Genomic DNA, 18,689 nt, shown 5'->3' on the forward strand with positions numbered 1-18,689 from the left:
ACAGCTAGGTCATGCAGCAAGACAATGATCCAAAACACAATCAAGTCTACATGAAAATGGCTAAAAAGGACCACATTTTAAGTTTTGGAATGGCCTAGACAAAGTCCAGACCTAATCCCAATTGAGATGTGACAGGACTTGAAACGAGCAGTTCACGCTTGAACACCCACAAATGTCGCTGAGTTAAAGCAGTTCTACATGGAAGAGTGGGCCAAAATTCCTCTACCGTGACTAATCAACAACTACAGGAAGCATTTGGTTGGAGTCATTGCAGCTACAGGTGGCACACCCAGTTATTGTGTGTAAGAGGGCAATTACTTTTTCACAAAAAGGTATTGGGTGTTGCATAACTGTTTATGAAATAAATTAAATATGTATGTAATTGTTATTTGTTCACTCAGGTTCCCTTTATATAATATTAGGTTTTGGTTGAAGACGATAACATTCAGTAAAAAAAAATATGCAAAAGTTGAGAAGATTTTAAAGCGGGCAAATACTTTTTCACAGCACTATAGTTGAAATATCACTCTTCAAAAAAAACATGAAACACCATGCAGACAAACGCTGTTCAAATGAACAGCACTGTTGCAATACCACATAGGCTGATATTGTATGAAGACTGACCTGGTGTAGCTGGCAGGTGATGAAGTAGAGAGAGGGCTGGGTGTCGTCTGGCTCCACGTACGCGTCGACCACCACTGACCGCCCTTCGATGGTCAGCACACACTCATAGTCCAGATCCTCATCCTGAACACACCACACACACACACACACACACACACACACACACACACCACGTTTTACACACCACGCATCTTGGGTAAAGTAAACCATCAGCCATTTTGGTTTTGCAAGCATTCCTCACACACCTGGAAGAGGTGAAGGTGGCGTCCCACCAGAGTGATCTTCCGCTCCACATTAACAGGAAGTAGAGAGGAGCCCTGGACCTTCTCCACACACGGGCAGTCCTGCTCATATTATAAAAACATACGTTGCAGGACATACACACATGGGACATATGACCTCAAACAACACACCAGCTTACATTTTCAGGTGAGGTCTCACCAATTTCAAATCATTAAACTAGACTGACTGTGTGAACAATTCAGCAAATCCCACACCAAAATGTAGCTCTACAGTCTAAAAGTGTATTATATGCGACTGAAGTGAAGAATAAAAACACTGACAAAGCGTAAAACAAAAAACAGCAGGTTTAGTGCAAACTGAAGACAGCCATTTTTGATGGTTTGATATCCAAAGTATTGACAGTTGACCACTTCAATGACACTCAAAACATAAAACGTAATGGCGATGCAATGTTTGCACACATCAGACATAAATAAGGGTAGGAATTTTGAATCAAATTAAGAGTAACCTATTTTACACGATGCCAATGCAACTGCACTTATCCGATTCAGTGCATGTGTTGTACTGGGTGCATCAGCTAGACTGCCACTGAAAGACCCCACTCACCGGCAGATCCATTTCAGAGGAGTCAGACTGGTAGTCTGCTGAAGAGTCAGGGTCAGGTGTGAGGGTAAAGGATTGAGAGGGCTGGCTTGGGTCATCATCTTCAGAGGGCACTGTGGCAGAGGATGTTGGAGGGTCCGTCTCTGTCTCTCCCTCTCCCTTCTCCCATTCCTTTGTCCAGGGGGGTGAGTCTGTACCTTCAGAGGGGGCCAGGCGGACTTCATCCCCGTCAGAGCCAGTGGGCAGGTCCATTAACAGGGGGACTTCATCCCCGTCAGAGCCAGTGGGCAGGTCCATTAACAGGGGGACTTCATCCCCGTCAGAGCCAGTGGGCAGGTCCATTAACAGGGGGACTTCCTCCCCGTCAGAGCCAGTGGGCAGGTCCATTAACAGGGGGACTTCCTCCCCGTCAGAGCCAGTGGGCAGGTCCATTAACAGGCGGACTTCCTCCCCGTCAGAGCCAGTGGGCAGGTCCATTAACAGGGGGACACCACTAGCAGTGGTTGAGGTAGTGTCAGAGGAGGGCTCCGGCTCAGTGTGGTCAGTGTCGGTGAGTCCATCTGTACTACTAGGAGCCACAGTTTCTGGAGACTCGGGCCAGTCTAGCAGCTCAACCCGAGTGACTGTTGTCTGCTCCGTCTCCCCTGTTCCAGCAGTAGTCCTGGGGAGGCTCCCATCTCCATCCACTGAGGTCTCTCCAGCGGTGGTCTGTGTCCCTGCCTGCAGACTGGTTGTCACCTCTAGTGTTGCAGTGGTAGCCTGAGTGGCCAGTGTGGTTGAGGGTGTTGTGGTGGCAATGGTTGGTGAGAGGGTGGTGGGGACTGCGGTTGGCTTGGGGGTGGTGGTGATGGGGGTGGTGGATGGGGGCACAGGTGTGCTGGCCTGGACTGGGGGAGAGGTCCTAATGGATGTCTCTGTGGGTGGGAGTGTTGGAGCAGCCAGGAGAGTTGGAGTTAGAGTGTCAGATTGTTTGGTTGCTGGGGGAGTGAATGTTGGTTTGAACTTGAGATGGTAACACAATGAGCAGAGAGGGGGAGAGGAGGGAGACGATGGTAAAACAAGAGGAATAGCAAGAAATATATGCAAATAAATACATAAAGACTGAAATCACAAAAAAACTAACCGTTTACTAAAAAAAAGTAAAATTTAAAACAAAGACAATGGAACACGACAAAACATAAATAGACAGGACACGTACAAACTAACAGCTACCTAGGAGGCAGATACACTACAAAGCAAACCTGAATACACTGGTTAGTATATATAGTTTGTACCAGCTAGCAGTCCTGTAACTGCACTGCCTGATAACCTGCAGGTAGACTTACGTGTTTGTTGTAAATTGTGACTCCCTCATCACAGATTTTATTGGTGCACATGTGCTGGTGAATACACCAGTTACAGCCCCAGCGACTGCTCACACACCCTCTGCACCTGAAAACAGAGAGAAGACAGAGACAGAGAGGTTAACAGGGGGAGATATACAATTGCATTGTGGCTAGAAATGTCAGCCTTTTAACTCACGGCATGAGTCCAGAGAGCTGTTGGACCACACCACAGTCAAAGAAGGTGAACTCCCGAGCAGCCACAGTCACATTGAGGAAGCGAAGGGACAGGGGGATGGTGACTGAGTCTGAGCAGGAGAGAAGTCAGAACATCCCTAAATTACAGTACACACCAAAAGGATAGTTAGCTTTGGTGATCATTAAGAAAGAGAGAGGAATCATTCTGCTTTGTAGTGTCAAATTGGACTCGCACGGATGTCACTCACCTTCTCCCTGGCCAATGGGAGGCAGCCTGCTGGCGTCGGGAGTAGAGCAGGTCACACCAGTGTCTGTGACGGTGGCCAGACGTTCCACATCCTGGTAGAAACAGCTGTATGCTTCGCCTTGCACTAGACTAGGCAACCCCTTCACTGACACAGCAATCTGAGAGAGAGGAGAGAGAGGACAGAAATGCATCATTTCTTTTTTCTTTCAAGCTCGAAACAAGTACTGCATCTCCCTCCTCTCATGTCTTACGTCTGTCTCCTCTCCACGGCTGATGTTATACAGGCTCAGGGATTGGATACCGAGACACTGCTGCTGCTGGTGGTCAAAGCTCCACAGCCACTGGCCCTGCAGAGCCCCCCGACTGCACTGTGAACGCTGGCCACACCTGCCATCACAGGGGGAAGTGGGGTTGACGGGTTGAGCACAGGAGAGGAACAAGTGAGAAATGGGGAAGGTGATCATTCGTTAATGTTGACATTTTCCTTTGCTCTTCCTATATTTTCGAGCTCTTAACTTCAATTTTCTTTGGTATAGAATAGTCAGTTGGTGCTTCCTCACCTGCCCTCCAGAACACACCAGCCACAGTAAGGGTCTCGGGCTGAGAGACAGGACTGACAGTCCAGGTGATCTCCACACTCTGCCACCGGTCGCTTCTCCACCTGAAAGGTTACCCACATCTTTTTCTTAAAAACAGCTGTACTGTACAATGAAACCGTAGAGGTGCTATAATTGTGCTCGATCAATTATATATTTTTCCTAGCCCTCGCCCTGAACTACTATCAGTGAACTGCATGGTCAATAATGCATAACACGCCTGTACAGTACCTACTCTTGATCCTCTTCACTGCATTCCTGCACCAGCTGAAGACCCTAGACTGTATTAGGGGAGTCAAGTAGCTAGCTAGCGATGATGTGTTTGAGCGGTGTTGTTTACTCAGACTAACCATTGCGCTGGTCATGACGTAGATGTGCGTCTCCGTCTGGTCCAGCAGGAGGTCACTGCTGATGGGCGAGTTGGGCTGGATGAGCATGGAGGAGTACATCTCCACCCTGCCTCCAGAGCCTAGGAACACCTAGAGAGAAGCAGATGGTTTACGGTCAGAAACCGTCAACCATTTCCAAGTGTGAAGGTTATAAAACTCAGCACATACAGTACATATAAAAATGGAAAAAGAGAATTGAAAAGGCTAAAGAAGTCTTGGCTAGAATGTGTCTAAAAGCAAATTGAAGGTGCATTTGTACTGTCTGCAGGATCGTATTGTGAAGAGAACAGTTAATTTGATTGGCAGTCAGTAAATCTAATCTGGAGGATACCAAGACACCTTTGCCTAAGTGATTCATGAGCCCTCAAACTCTCAAGTTACCTGAGTTTAATGAGATTAGCATAGATTTTTATGTCAGACTCCATAAGCCTGTGCAGTGATCTCAGTGCTGTACGCAGGAATCAAATGGCTTGTCAAGTGCAGTTTCTGTCAGCACATCTTAGCAAGCTGACAAAATAAGACACTCGATTTAGAAACCTGCATGTTGTATCCACATTGTATGTGTGTGTTCAGGCATGCATGTGCACGTGTGTGTCTGAATGGTGGTTGTGGAATTTGGTGTGCAGTGATGAGATAATCCCTTTATAATGGGTAACTTCAGTCAGCTGCATACTAAGGGAGCTTTGATCAGGCACCTCAAAGCCCTCTGTTCTGTTCTGTCTGAGAAGGTCTCTCCCACCGGCTCGGACCACAGCTTTAACAAGGCTATCAGTCAATGTCCAGAGTAGAAGTACGTCTGAAACACTGCTATCTTGATCTAGATCTCAAGTATTAGCAAAGAAAATGCATCATGACCTACTGTAACTTGGCATACCTTGTGCAAATTCCCTTTAGAGTCTCCTAAAAAGGCAATGGTGTGCCCAGCCCTCATACCGACAGCCACAGCAGTGAGACGGGCAGATGGGCTGTCCAATACTGCCTCAGCTTCCATGGGTACCCTGCTGGCCATTGGACTGGGGGTGTGGTCAGAGCCACAGGGATACGCCTTTAGGGTGTTCTGGAACACAGAGAACAAACAAAAACACATCTCTCAGAACGTTCCATTCACATTATCACAGGAACTTGGTTATTCATTTTAAGTCCAACAGTATAACTTTAATTTAGTCATATTTCATGTGCAGGTCTTTCACAGTCCAACCAATCCTCTTAGTTTTTATATGAGGATTAAACATTATACTAGATGGGACCATACTAAGAATGCAATCTTGTGCTTTTGCGTAACCCCTTAAGCCTACCAATAAGTCTTCAGCCCAAGTCCAGTAAATTGGAAAGTGTTTTGTTACAGGGCTTGTTTACTTTAAAGCAAATTGTTTACCAAATTAACTTTGTGTTCCAATCCATCTGTCAGTCTCGTTGGACTTCAAAGGGCTCTTCCCCATCCGTGTCAGCCTTCATTTACCAGTCTGATAGCGGAGTTGGGACAGTTAGTTTTATTGATCCTAACGATCCCATTAAACCGCTCGCGGCTGCAGGGCAGGCAGGCCTGACGAGCTCCGGGGCTCCAGGTCACCCCGGGGTCGTAGGCCTGCAGGGCTACTTCCCTCCCAGGCTTCAGGGATCTCTTGGCTCTTTGGCACAGTGCTCATTAAGGCCTTTCATGAATCACAGGCCTTCCTCTGTCTACGGCTGCTCTGAGCTGAGGCTGGATCTACTCCTCTTCCAGACTGCTGAAGCCAATAAGCCATTACAGCAGCGAAGGCAGAGAATAAGTAGGATTTAACTAGATAAGGCACTCCATTGGTAGTAGCCTGACGTTAGGAAAAAAATAGGGCAAATGCTTGGCATTGAGCAGAGGAAACCTACATTGAAATGTGTTTAATTCCGATGAAGCAGAGGACTCATGTGGAAGGTGCATGTATTGTTACAACAGCTGCTCCTCCGAACACCTTACCGTAGGTAAGTTGGCACAGCTGGACTTGACCTCATACTCTATGTAGGCCACCTCGCCTCCTCCCTTCACCCGGCCATCCAGTGTGTAGCACAGGTCCCGTGTGGAGTCGATGAGTCTGTCCAGCTCGTCCAGAGGGTACACACACAGAGCGGAGTCCTCGGAGGGCCCGTTGGAAGAGCTGACCCGGGTGGAGAAGACCCCCAGCAGGGTCTCCCCCTCTCTGCCACCCCCTTGACCCACCTGGGCTGCCTGGAGGAGGTTGTAGTTCCTCTCTGGGGAGGTAGAAGAGGAGTGACACACCAGGGGTACCTCTACATAGGAGTAGTAGGAGGTGTCATCCAGACACACGCGGGCAGCATACGTACGGTATTCCCGCGACACAGCCTTAATGTCACGGCGATAGAACAAGAAGTACACATGCCCCCGGCGAGCGAAAGCGGCTACAAAATGGTGGTCGTACTCCGAGAGCCTTCCCGCCACGGCCAGTTTGGCCGTCTCCTCGTAAGAGAACACAGGCTCGTGGGCCAGATGGCGTGTGGAGATGGGCGGATGGCTGCTTGTGTAACCACGCCCCACGTAGAGCACGGCCCGCTCCCCGCCTCGGGGCCCCACCACCAGCCCCACTGTGGACACCTCCGGGTCATTGGCCGCCACGTACTGGGTATCCACTGGCCTCTCTGTGGAGAACAGGACCTCCTTCACAGAGGTCAGGCTGCGCTTCTGGCAGGTGCCCTGGTGGACGTTACCACAGGTGATGAGCTCCATGGCTGAGGGGTCCACTAGGAGCAGCTTGTTGTGGTTGGAGGTGCGCTGGGCCTGGGGGCAGTTGGCCTCGGTGACAGGGGGAAGACACTCCTTACTATCAGTCACAGGGCCGGTCCTCTCCTCATGCTCCAGACGCAGGCCGTCTAGCCCGTCCAGCTGGAAGAGGTGGTCCCTGGCCCCCACGTAAACCGTGCCCACAGAGGGGTCCGGGTGTAGGACCAGGTGCTCAAAAGAAGTGTCATTTCTGGAGAAGCGTGGGTAAGTGCGGACAGCGAGGGAGTACGAGGTGGTGATCAGTTGGAGGATGAACAGGGCTGAGATCAGAGCCATCCCAAGTGGCATGGCAAATATTCTGCAAACACAAGAATAGTTTAAAAAAAAACACTCAACATCCAGTTTGCTATACAAATACTTACAGTATTAATAGATATCTATACAATATGTCTAACCATGTGTCCGACGATAAGCTCAAGACGCCAGTCTCCTCTTGATCATCCGCAAACATAACCCATTATTGTTCACTACACCTGTAGAGAAAATAAAATATGGAAATATTATTGCAAATCTAAATGTTAGCCAATAATCCATCAGGACTTCCAACATTGGTTGGATCATGTTCTAGAACCTGCCACCCTGCCACTTTTCTACATCACATGAGCCTTAAAGCGATGTTGCTCATTCTCCATTTAGGACACTTGTCACTCGTCACCTCACTACCCCAGCGAATCAATTGGCCAGTGGGAGTCCTCTATTACAGCTGCAACCCCTTTAATAATTGAGCAGCTCTTCCCCGTCCTCACCCTCCACCCTGGTGAGAGGTCAAGAATGGCTAAGTGCAGTAGTCCTACAGTACGTGACTGTAGCCAGTGACATGAGGATGGGGCATAAGAGGGTGAAGAGAGCCCTAGTTGGTGGTCCTGGAGCAGGTGCGTCCAGTGTGTAGCTCTGATACAGTAAGTGTTTCAGTCAGACCCCTCTTTACTTATTCATGGAGGGATAAGAGGTCTGTCACTTCTTGGACGGTAACTTCCAGGCCCACTGCCACAGGGTTGTCCATGAAAAATACATGGATACTTCCATGTGCATCATGTTTTATTGAGTCAAACCTATGTCCAGAATAGGGGTGCGTCGAGAGATAAGAATAGTATGGGGGAATAAAACACTTTCTAGAGCCATTAGCACTATCCACAACATGTCTATTTGTGGGCCTCTATTCCTGTCACTGTTGTCCTTGATGCTCAGTCTCAGTCTAGACCAATTGGCCTGTGATACACAGCTGCACTGTGAGGCCTGGAAACAATGGAGAACACAGCCATGCTACTGGTCTGCAGTCCTCACCAGCTCTTTGAACGGCTGACATCCCATTGTCAATATTTATAGTGCATGGGGACCAATCGTCATGGGAACTTCCTCTTAGTAACTGGAGCTGCAGTATAGGACTGGGAAACCGATAGTCATTCTTTTTATAATTTTTTTTTTTTTAAAGTAGCCTCATTTTCAATTATTTATTTTACATCCATCACGTTTCCCCTTCCTGATCATGGCTGTAGTGACCTTTCACAAGATTATTCAGCTGAATGTAAGTACTTCTGGAAAAGTAGAGTCTGCCAAATGGCCAAATTGTAATTAGTAATGTAGCACTTTGTTACTACTGCTGCTACTACTGTAAAGTGTAGTGGTTGTAATGATAAAACAATAACTTGGGAGGAGAGGGGGCTCTGTAACAGGGGCATGAAGAGCCAACAATCTCCAGAGTTCATTGGCCTTGTCTGGAATGCATGGCTCTGCCCTGGTGCAGTCCAAGGAACCTATAAATAAACTACTGCTAGGCTATTAGCCTGTCAGCATCACTGGGGGTCTGATCGGGGCTTTACAATCCCACTACACTACAGCCAAGTCCGCTGAGCTCCACAGCTCTATGAGACTCCCCTCTATGTTTATCAATCATTGAAAGTGGTTGCTGTGCATGTTTAACGTTCAACTCTTAATGATCCGTGACAGGGGTCTGAACGCTAAGACCTCATAAAAATGTGAGGTCAGCAGCGAATCCCTCCAAAAAGACAAGGGTGCGATTCTTCATGCGGCGTCTGAATGAGAGACGGCCTCAGGCTCGGAGGCCTGACATTGTTCTGCTGCTCCTGGCATCTCCCCCTCTGGAACACGGCCAAATGGTACTGTACCCGTCTGCTTGAGTTATGACAGGCTCCGGGGAACACACAGCCACCATAGTTCATCGTTTTATGACTACGAGGCAGAATCCAACTACAGTACAGTTAATCTTACACATAGATTTTCTGTTTTACAACACATGAAATGTCACAGCATAGGGTGTGATCGTCAGACTTTGAGGGTATTTTTGTAGTGAATAAAAACAGTCACGGCCAGTCACAGATGTGATTTCTACAGTATAGAATAAAAATGTTTGTAGACAAAGAAAATGTTAATAACAAGCTAATATCAAAGGCGGATGTACACACACACACACACACACACACACACACACACACACACACGTCGGCCCTCTGCCAGATCCGTCCACTTCTTTAGGTCTATAGCAAACCACTCTAACAAACGCACAGAGGGTCTCTCTTCCCCTCTTTTTAAAAATGTCCCCGGTGTTGAAAAGGGAGTCTGTGTGTAGCCGTTGGTGGGAATAGTGTCCCTTTCAGTCCTCTCTGACCAAGTGGCTTCTCTGACCGGGTGGAGAATAAAGCCACTTCCTTGTAAAAAGAGCTTCACACAGTCTGGCTTATAACGGGACCCTTCATGTAGGCCTAGACCTTTCTGAAGGTGGTTTGTCAGCGGGAAGCAAGGTGCAGAAAAACCTGGTACAGTTGACAGTAGAGTCTGAAATCAACCCAAACAACATGTGTGACGCAATATAGATACAGCACGGAGTCTGTTGTATGCACAGTAAAGAGACAGCATTCCGCAAGAATGATGGATGGAAGCAGCTGAAATGCTTTCCAAGGGTTTCTGGAGGGGTTGACGATTATGTATTCATACATAGGCTATATCATACATATATATAGTAGTGTGTAAAACTTAAGTATATGGTGAATTAAGATTGGATCAAATAACACATTTCAAACCCACACTACTGTAAAATAAGGACCCTTCAGAAGAATGGTAGTGAATGATGGGAGGAAGAGAGGCCAGTAAGTGGCTGGTGGTCAGGTCCTGCTGACTGCTGTGGGTACAGGACCAGGGCAGAGTCCAACTGCTCCAACTAAATTACAGGCAAAACTACTGAACTGGGGATTCCTCTGGGATTGATGTGAGCAAAATCTGAACACAGGAAGAGCGTGTGAATGCAGAAAAGAACAAAGGCAAAACTCAAATCTCTTCCTCTATTTCTAGCTTGCTTTCTTTTTACACTCTTTCCCCATTTCTGTGCCACAAACTTTTGCCAAGTGGCATTTAGCGGTTCGGTTCTGTCGAGCAGAAGTAGCTACAACAGAAACGTGCGATTAAGGATTGTTGTGATGGCGTCAATATGTTTTATTCGGACCATATGGTGCTTTAAGCGTCACGCCAATAGGATATTGATAATGCATGTCTTTGTGTTGGCATCACAGGAGGCTGAAGCGGTGGCGAAACATGCTTATTCATGTGTTTGTGCCCTGGCTGCATACATTACCACCCACTGCATGTGCTATCACATCTCCATCACACAAAACAGCCTCTCTTTCATATCGCTGAATAGACTGAGAAAACCCTTTGTCATTTGTGGTTGTCTTGACGACGTCCCGTGGTTGGATGAAAAGGAGAGCTGAAGTCTAGCGTCAACTCATAGGCATTTGAATTAGTAGAAACTGTACAACCACTCACACTCCCTGACAAAATAATTCATGGTTAGGTGCTTGGTATTATCATTTAAGAATATAGGTCATGGTAAGAAACGCTCCCTAATGCTGCACTGAATTATTCCCCTGACTTGCCACGAAAATAGTATCATCGAAACCAAAAAAGGTACACCAGTAGGAATGATTTCCAACATGCCGTGCAGGCAAAAGCTATTTGTTTCTAAAGAGATGGATGGAAAACAACAAGCCTCATCTTAAAAACGATTCGAAAAGCTTTATCAAGAGCAGAGGTATTTTGTTTCATTTAAAAAAAGAGTAGAACATTTTTTCGAAAAAGCTGTGTATTTTTGCTGATCCCAACTAGGCTTTGACCCCCTAACAGCAAATAGAGGAGTGAGGAAACTAAATGAACCAGAAGCTCTTAGCACTTCATAAGAACACATAGGCAACAGCACAGCCCCCCCCCCCCCCCCCCAAATGTAAGCCTATAAGAACATAGATACACTGCACTACTCACTCTCCTCTTCCTTCAGGGACTGGTATCACAGTCACTTATCAGAATGCCAAGCATTTTCTGAATGCTTGGCAGGGAGGGCTTCTCCCAAGCTCTGGCCTAGAGCAGTGTGGAGGAGCGTATACCCTAACAAAACACTCCACTACTGGGGAATGGAAAATGGAGAAGCTTTAGCTTATCTGGGCAATATAGGCCTCAATGACTGATGTGGTATTGTAATAATCATATTTATTAAGCACTTATAATAGGCCCTTAAGTAGTCTGTGTAGACATGCGCCAGTCAGCCCAAAGGCCAGTCAGCTTGGCGCATTTCTATTTTCATGTAGAAACATGCACATCTCTGCTTAGTATCATGCCAGGTTGGGCTTGTACAACTTTACCGTCCAACTAGACATACAGTCTAGGTCTACATTAGCCGATTTCCAAGGAATTGTTCTTTGAATAGAGTGATGTTCATCACTGTAGACCGTTTCAGAGGGTCAATTTGGTGAAGCTGTCGTTAGTACACATTTCATCATTGCAGAGTAAATCAAGTCAGAAAAACAGTGAAGCCTTTCCATGACTGCATTTTGAAATCTGAAAAAAAATGGGAGTTTATTTTTCCTCCCTTATTTATTTATGCTTGCTTTTTCCCCTGAGCATCACCCAGCAAGAGCTGGGATTGGTCCTCTTAAATGCTGTGCTGACTGAACTGGTGTTCCCCCTGGCAGTCTCATAGAGGGGCTCTTGTGAGGCCAGCGTCGTTACACACAGTGTGTCTTTTCTGTCCTCCTCCATTAACAAATACAGGCTGTTGGTCAGGGAAATATTAGTGTGGTAGTCTGCAACCTTTGATCTTTAAGCTGTGTGTGTGTGTGTGTACGCGGTGCACATGTACCTTCACTCATTACAGGTGTTCAAATCTGTTATCTCTGTCAAACCACAATACATCTCCGTTACCTTCAGTATGGGTTTCAATGTTCGTTACTGGTCTGACATTTTATCCAGGACACATGTAAAACCAGTCATTCTACTTGGGTTGCCAAGGTTAACCAGAGCAACGTATTTAAGGCAGTGTAATTAAAGCTTCTGTTTGAATCACATACCGTACCAAAGCAATAACTTATGCTGGTGGACCTAAAGTCAAATCTCTTTAGTAGTCTGTAACTAAGCCAAAAGAGAGAGAACTTGGCAAGATTACCTCATTGGCATGATTGTTCAGGACAAGTGTATGCAAAGACTGTTACTTTCATCACAAATGTGTTTCATCGGTTGCCAGAGACGTCATGCAGAAATAATCACTCTGAAATGGTTAAAAGGTACTGTGAGAAGCATTCCAAATTAACTTTTCACTTTGGACCAGAGAAAGACCGCAATCAGTCCAACTCATAAAGGGTCGTTTTCCTTTCCCAGAGTGACAGATGTACCAGGTATTTTGGTCAAACTACACTGCTCAAAAAAATAAAGGGAACACTTAAACAACACAATGTAACTCCAAGTCAATCACACTTCTGTGAAATCAAACTGTCCACCTAGGAAGCAACACTGATTGACAATAAATGTCACATGCTGTTGTGCAACTGGAATAGACAACAGGTGGAAATTATAGGCAATTAGCAAGACACCCCCAATAAAGGAGTGGTTCTGCAGGTGGTGACCACAGACCACTTCTCAGTTCCTATGCTTCCTGGCTGATGTTTTGGTCACTTTTGAATGCTGGCGGTGCTTTCACTCTAGTGGTAGCATGAGACGGAGTCTACAACCCACATAAGTGGCTCAGGTAGTGCAGCTCATCCAGGATGGCACATCAATGCGAGCTGTGGCAAGAAGGTTTGCTGTGTCTGTCAGCGTAGTGTCCAGAGCATGGAGGCGCTACCAGGAGACCGGCCAGTACATTAGGAGACGATGAGGAGGCCATAGGAGGGCAAGAACCCAGCAGCAGGACCGCTACCTCCGCCTTTGTGCAAGGAGGAGCAGGAGGACCACTGCCAGAGCCCTGCAAAATGACATCCAGCAGGCCACAAATGTGCATGTGTCTGCTCAAATGGTCAGAAACAGACTCTATGAGGGTGGTATGAGGGCCCGACGTCCACAGGTGGGGGTTGTGCTTACAGCCCAACACCGTGCAGGACGTTTGGCATTTGCCAGAGAACACCAAGATTGGCAAATTCGCCACTGGCGCCCTGTGCTCTTCACAGATGAAAGCAGGTTCACACTGAGCACATGTGACAGACGTGACAGAGTCTGGAGACGCCGTGGAGAACGTTCTGCTGCCTGCAACATCCTCCAGCATGACCGGTTTGGCGGTGGGTCAGTCATGGTGTGGGGTAGCATTTCTTTGGGGGGGCCACATAGCCCTCCATGTGCTCGCCAGAGGTAGCCTGACTGCCATTAGGTACCGAGATGAGATCCTCAGACCCCTTGTGAGACCATATGCTGGTGCGGTTGGCCTGGGTTCCTCCTAATGCAAGACGATGCAAGACCTCATGTGGCTGGAGTGTGTCAGCAGTTCCTGCAAGAGGAAGGCATTGATGCTACTGGCCCGCCCGTTCCCCAGACCTGAATCCAATTGAGCACATCTGGGACATCATGTCTCGCTCCATCCACCAACACCACATTGCACCACAGACTGTCCAGGAGTTGGCGCATGCTTTAGTCCAGGTCTGGGAGGAGATCCCTCAGGAGACCATCCGCCACCTCATCAGGAGCATTCCCAGGCTTTGTAGGGAGGTCATACAGGCACGTGGAGGCCACACACACTACTGAGCCTCATTTTGACTTGTTTTAAGGACATTACATCAAAGTTGGATCAGCCTGTAGTGTGGTTTTCCACTTTCATTTTGAGTGTGACTCCAATTCCAGACCTCCATGGGTTGATAAATTGGATTTCCATTGATTATTTTTGTGTGATTTTGTTGTCAGCACATTCAACTGTGTAAAGAAAAAAGTATTTAATAAGATTATTTATTTCATTCAGATCTAGGATGTGTTGTTTAAGTGTTCCCTTTATTTTTTTGAGCAGTATATATATATATATATATATATATATATATACATACATACATACATACACACACATCTTTACATTTACATCTTTTCTTCGCATATCTTTTTATATTTTTTTCTAAAAACTCAAGTTCAAAACACTCTCCTGCAACCCGCCTCACCAATTTAAAAAAAAGTATTATTTACCTCAAATCTGAAATCCACAACAGAAGCTAGCCAGAAGTTAGCCAGAAGTTAGCCAGTTCACTAGCTAACGTTAGAATTCAGCTAACCACGGTTGGCGGTCATCAGCTATCCCTTAGCTCGAAAAGTTATCGCCAGTTTTGTACAATGCGATTCAGACCAGAGCAAACCGGACCTATTTTCTCTCCATATCCCCAGATTTCTAACGCAAGCTCTGGACATTTACACCTGGATCTTACAGCTAGCTAGCTGCTATCCGAGTGACTATTGGCTAACGTCGGTCCCGGAGCTAACATAAATTATTCCGGAGCTAGCCAGCTGAAGAGTTCCATCAGCCACTCATGGGCTACAATCACCTACCCGGACCCGTTTTACTGCCGATGCGGAGCCCCATCGGGCCTTCATGACTGGACTACCGACGTTATCTGTCCGAGGGAGTTATCCAACTTGCCCCTCCGTTGCGACGTAACCTGAACGCCCATCTGCGGCCAGCTAATCGTTAGCCGTCTTATCGGCTGCTATCTGAATAGGTCTATCGGCCAATTTTCTTGGGCCACTATAACCATTTCTGCCAATTGGATTGGTCCCCTCTACCACACGGAACCCCACTAATCTACCGACGGAAACGCACGAGGTGGCTAAAAACAGACCATCTTCTGTCAACTTGCTACCCATGGCCCGGCTAGCTGTCTGAATCGCCGTGACCGCAACCGACCTCACTACTCACTGGACCCTTTTGATCACTTGGCTAAGAATGCCTCTCCTTAATGTCAATATGCCTTGTCCATTGCTGTTCTGGTTAGTGTTTATTGGCGTATTTCAATGTAGAGCCCTGCTCATTATACCTTATCCAACCTCAGTTCCACCACCCATACATGCAATGACATCACCTGGTTTCAATGATGTTTCTAGAGACAATATCTCTCTCATCATCACTCAATGCCTAGGTTTACCTCCACTGTATTCACATCCTACCATACATTACATTACATCCTACCTGTACGTTATACCTTGAAGCTATTTTATCACCCCCAGAAATCTGCTCCTTTTACTCTCTGTTCCGGATGTCCTAGACGACCAATTCTCATAGCTTTTAGCCATAGCCTTACCTACTCCTCCTCTGTTCCTCTGGCAATGTAGAGGTGAATCCAGGCCCTGCAGTGCCTAGCTCCACTCCTATTCCCCAGGCGCTCTCTTTTGATGACTTCTGTAACCGTAATAGCCTTGGTTTCATGCATGTTAACATTAGAAGCCTCCTCCTTAAGTTTGTTTTATTTACTGCTTTAGCACACTCTGCCAACCCGGATGTCCTAGCCGTGTCTGAATCCTGGCTTAGGAAGACCACCAAAAACTCTGAAATCTCCATCCCTAACTACAACATTTTCAGACAAGATAGAATGGCCAAAGGGGGCAGTGTTGCAATCTACTGCAGAGATAGCCTGCAGAGTTCTGTCCTACTATCCAGGTCTGTACCCAAACAATTTGAACTTCTACTTTTAAAAATCAACCTCTCTAAAAACAAGTCTCTCACCATTGCCGCCTGCTATAGACCACCCTCTGCCCCCAGCTGTGCTCTGGACACCATATGTGAACTGATTGCCCCCCATATATCTTCAGAGCTCGTGCTGCTAGGTGACCTAAACTGGGACATGCTTAACACCCCAGCCACCCTACAATCTAAGCTTGATGCCCTCAATCTCAAACAAATTATCAATGAACCTACCAGGTACCACCCCAAAGCCGTAAACACGGGCACCCTCATAGATATCATCCTAACCAAATTGCCCTCTAAATACACCTCTGCTGTTTTCAACCAAGATCTCAGTGATCACTGCCTCATTACCCGCATCCGTAATGGGTCAGTGGTCAAACGACCTCCACTCATCACTGTCAAACGCTCCCTGAAACACTTCAGCGAGCAGGCCTTTCTAATCGACCTGGCCCGGGTATCCTGGAAGGATATTGACCTCATCCCGTCAGTAGAGGATGCTTGGTTATTTAAAAAAATGCCTTCCTCACCATCTTAAATATGCATGGCCCATTCAAGAAATGTTCGAACCAGGAACAGATATAGCCCTTGGTTCTCTCCCGACCTGACTGCCCTTAACCAACACAAAAACATCCTGTGACGTTCTGCATTAGCATCGAACAGCCCCCGTGATATGCAACTTTTCAGGGAAGTTAGAAACCAATATACACAGGCAGTTAGGAAAGCCAAGGCTAGCTTTTTCACGCAGAAATTTACTTCCTGCAACACAAACTCAAAAACGTTCTGGGACACTGTAAAGTCCTTGGAGAATAAGAGCACCTCCTCCCAGCTGCCCACTGCACTGAGGATAGGAAACTGTCACCACCGATAAATCCACTATAATTGAGAATTTCAATAAGCATTCTTCTACGGCTGGCCATGCTTTCCACCTGGCTACCCCTACCCCGGTCAACAGCACTGCACCCCCCACAGCAACTTGCCCAAGCCTTCCCCATTTCTCCTTCTCCCAAATCCAGTCAGCTGATATTCTGAAAGAGCTGCAAAATCTGGACCCCTACAAATCAGCCGGGCTAGACAATCTGGACCCTTTCTTTCTAAAATTATCTGCCAATATTGTTGCAACCCCTATTACTAGCCTGTTCAACCTCTCTTTCGTGTCGTCTGAGATTCCAAAAGATTGGAAAGCAACTGCGGTCATCCCCCTCTTCAAAGGGGGGGACACTCTTGACCCAAACTGCTACAGACCTATATCTATCCTACCCTGCCTTTCTAAAGTATTCGAAAGCCAAGTCAACAAACAGATTACCGACCATTTCGAATCCCACCGCACCTTCTCCGTTATGCAATCTGGTTTCAGAGCTGGTCATGGGTGCACCTCAGCCACGCTCAAGGTCCTAAACGATATCTTAACCACCATCGATAAGAAACAATACTGTGCAGCCGTATTCATTGACCTGGCCAAGGCTTTCGACTCTGTCAATCACCACATCCTCATCGGCAGACTCAATAGCCTTGGTTTCTCAAATGATTGCCTCGCCTTGTTCACCAACTACTTCTCTGATAGAGTTCAGTGTGTCAAATCGGAGGGCCATTTGTCCTGGCCTCTGGCAGTCTCTATGGGGGTGCCACTGGGTTCAATTCTTGGGCTGACTCTTTTCTCTGTACACATCAATGATGTCGCTCTTGCTGCTGGTGAGTCTCTGATCCACCTCTACGCAGACGACACCATTCTGTATACTTCTGGCCCTTCTTTGGACACTGTTAACTACCCTCCAGACGAGCTTCAATGCCACACAACTCTCCTTCCGTGTCCTCCAACTGCCCTTAAATACAAGTAAAACTAAATGCATGCTCTTCAACCGATCGCTGCCTGCACCTGCCCGCACGTCCAGCATCACTACTCTGGACGGTTCTGACTTAGAATATGTGGACAACTACAAATACCTAGGTGTCTGGTTAGACTGTAAGCTCTCCTTCCAGACTCACATCAAACATCTCCAACCCAAAGTTAAATCTAGAATTGGCTTCCTACTTTCCAACAAAGCATCTTTCACTCATGCTGCCAAACATACCCTCGTAAAACTGACTATCCTTCCAATCCTCGACTTCGGTGACGTCATTTACAAAATAGCCTCCAATACCCTACTCAATAAATTGGATGCAGTCTATCACAGTGCCATCCGTTTTGTCACCAAAGCCCCATATACTACCCACCACTGCGACCTGTACGCTCTCGTTGGCTGGCCCTCGCTTCATACTTGTCGCCAAACTCACTGGCTCCAGGTCATCTACAAGACCCTGCTAGGTAAAGTTCTCCCTTATCTCAGCTCGCTGGCCACCATAGCAGCACCCACCTGTAGCACGTGCTACAGCAGGTATATCTCACTGGTCACCCCCAAAGCCAATTCCTCCTTCGGCCGCCTCTCCTTCCAGTTCTCTGCTGCCAATGACTGGAACGAACTACAAAAATCTCTGAAACTGGAAACACTTATCTCCCTCACTTGTTTTAAGCACCAGCTGTCAGAGCAGCTCACAGCACCTGTACATAGCCCATCTATAATTTAGCCCAAACAACTACCTCTTCCCTTACTGTATTTATATATTTATTTATTTTGCTCCCCATTATTTCTATTTCTACTTTGCACTTTCTTCCACTGCAAATTTACCATTCCAGTGTTTTACTTGCTATATTGTATTTACTTTGCCACCATGGCCTTTTTTTGCCTTTACCTCACTTCTCACCTCATTTGCTCACTTTGTATAGAGACTTATTT

The 18,689-nt window shown here is 46.8% G+C and overlaps 1 protein-coding gene across 2 annotated transcripts in view; it reads right to left on the reverse strand.

Moving 5' to 3' along the window:
* LOC106566976 (plexin-B1) overlaps nt 1–18,689 on the reverse strand; it is a 71,512-nt gene that overhangs the window by 30,833 nt on the left and 21,990 nt on the right. For both annotated transcript variants that reach the window (XM_014135685.3, XM_082960165.1), the window contains exons 2-13: nt 7,388–7,465; nt 6,174–7,290; nt 5,097–5,279; nt 4,184–4,312; nt 3,798–3,898; nt 3,489–3,624; nt 3,239–3,395; nt 2,992–3,100; nt 2,796–2,901; nt 1,474–2,472; nt 870–968; nt 625–747 (exon numbers count right to left, since the gene is read on the reverse strand). In XM_014135685.3, the coding sequence (XP_013991160.3) occupies nt 625–747; nt 870–968; nt 1,474–2,472; nt 2,796–2,901; nt 2,992–3,100; nt 3,239–3,395; nt 3,489–3,624; nt 3,798–3,898; nt 4,184–4,312; nt 5,097–5,279; nt 6,174–7,280 (3,249 nt within the window). In that variant the 5' untranslated portion in view covers nt 7,281–7,290; nt 7,388–7,465. The remainder of the gene's footprint in view (nt 1–624; nt 748–869; nt 969–1,473; nt 2,473–2,795; nt 2,902–2,991; nt 3,101–3,238; nt 3,396–3,488; nt 3,625–3,797; nt 3,899–4,183; nt 4,313–5,096; nt 5,280–6,173; nt 7,291–7,387; nt 7,466–18,689) is intronic.

This window comes from Salmo salar, chromosome 13 (assembly GCF_965601325.2).
Source record: "Salmo salar chromosome 13, fSalSal1, whole genome shotgun sequence".
Lineage (NCBI taxonomy): Eukaryota > Metazoa > Chordata > Actinopteri > Salmoniformes > Salmonidae > Salmo > Salmo salar.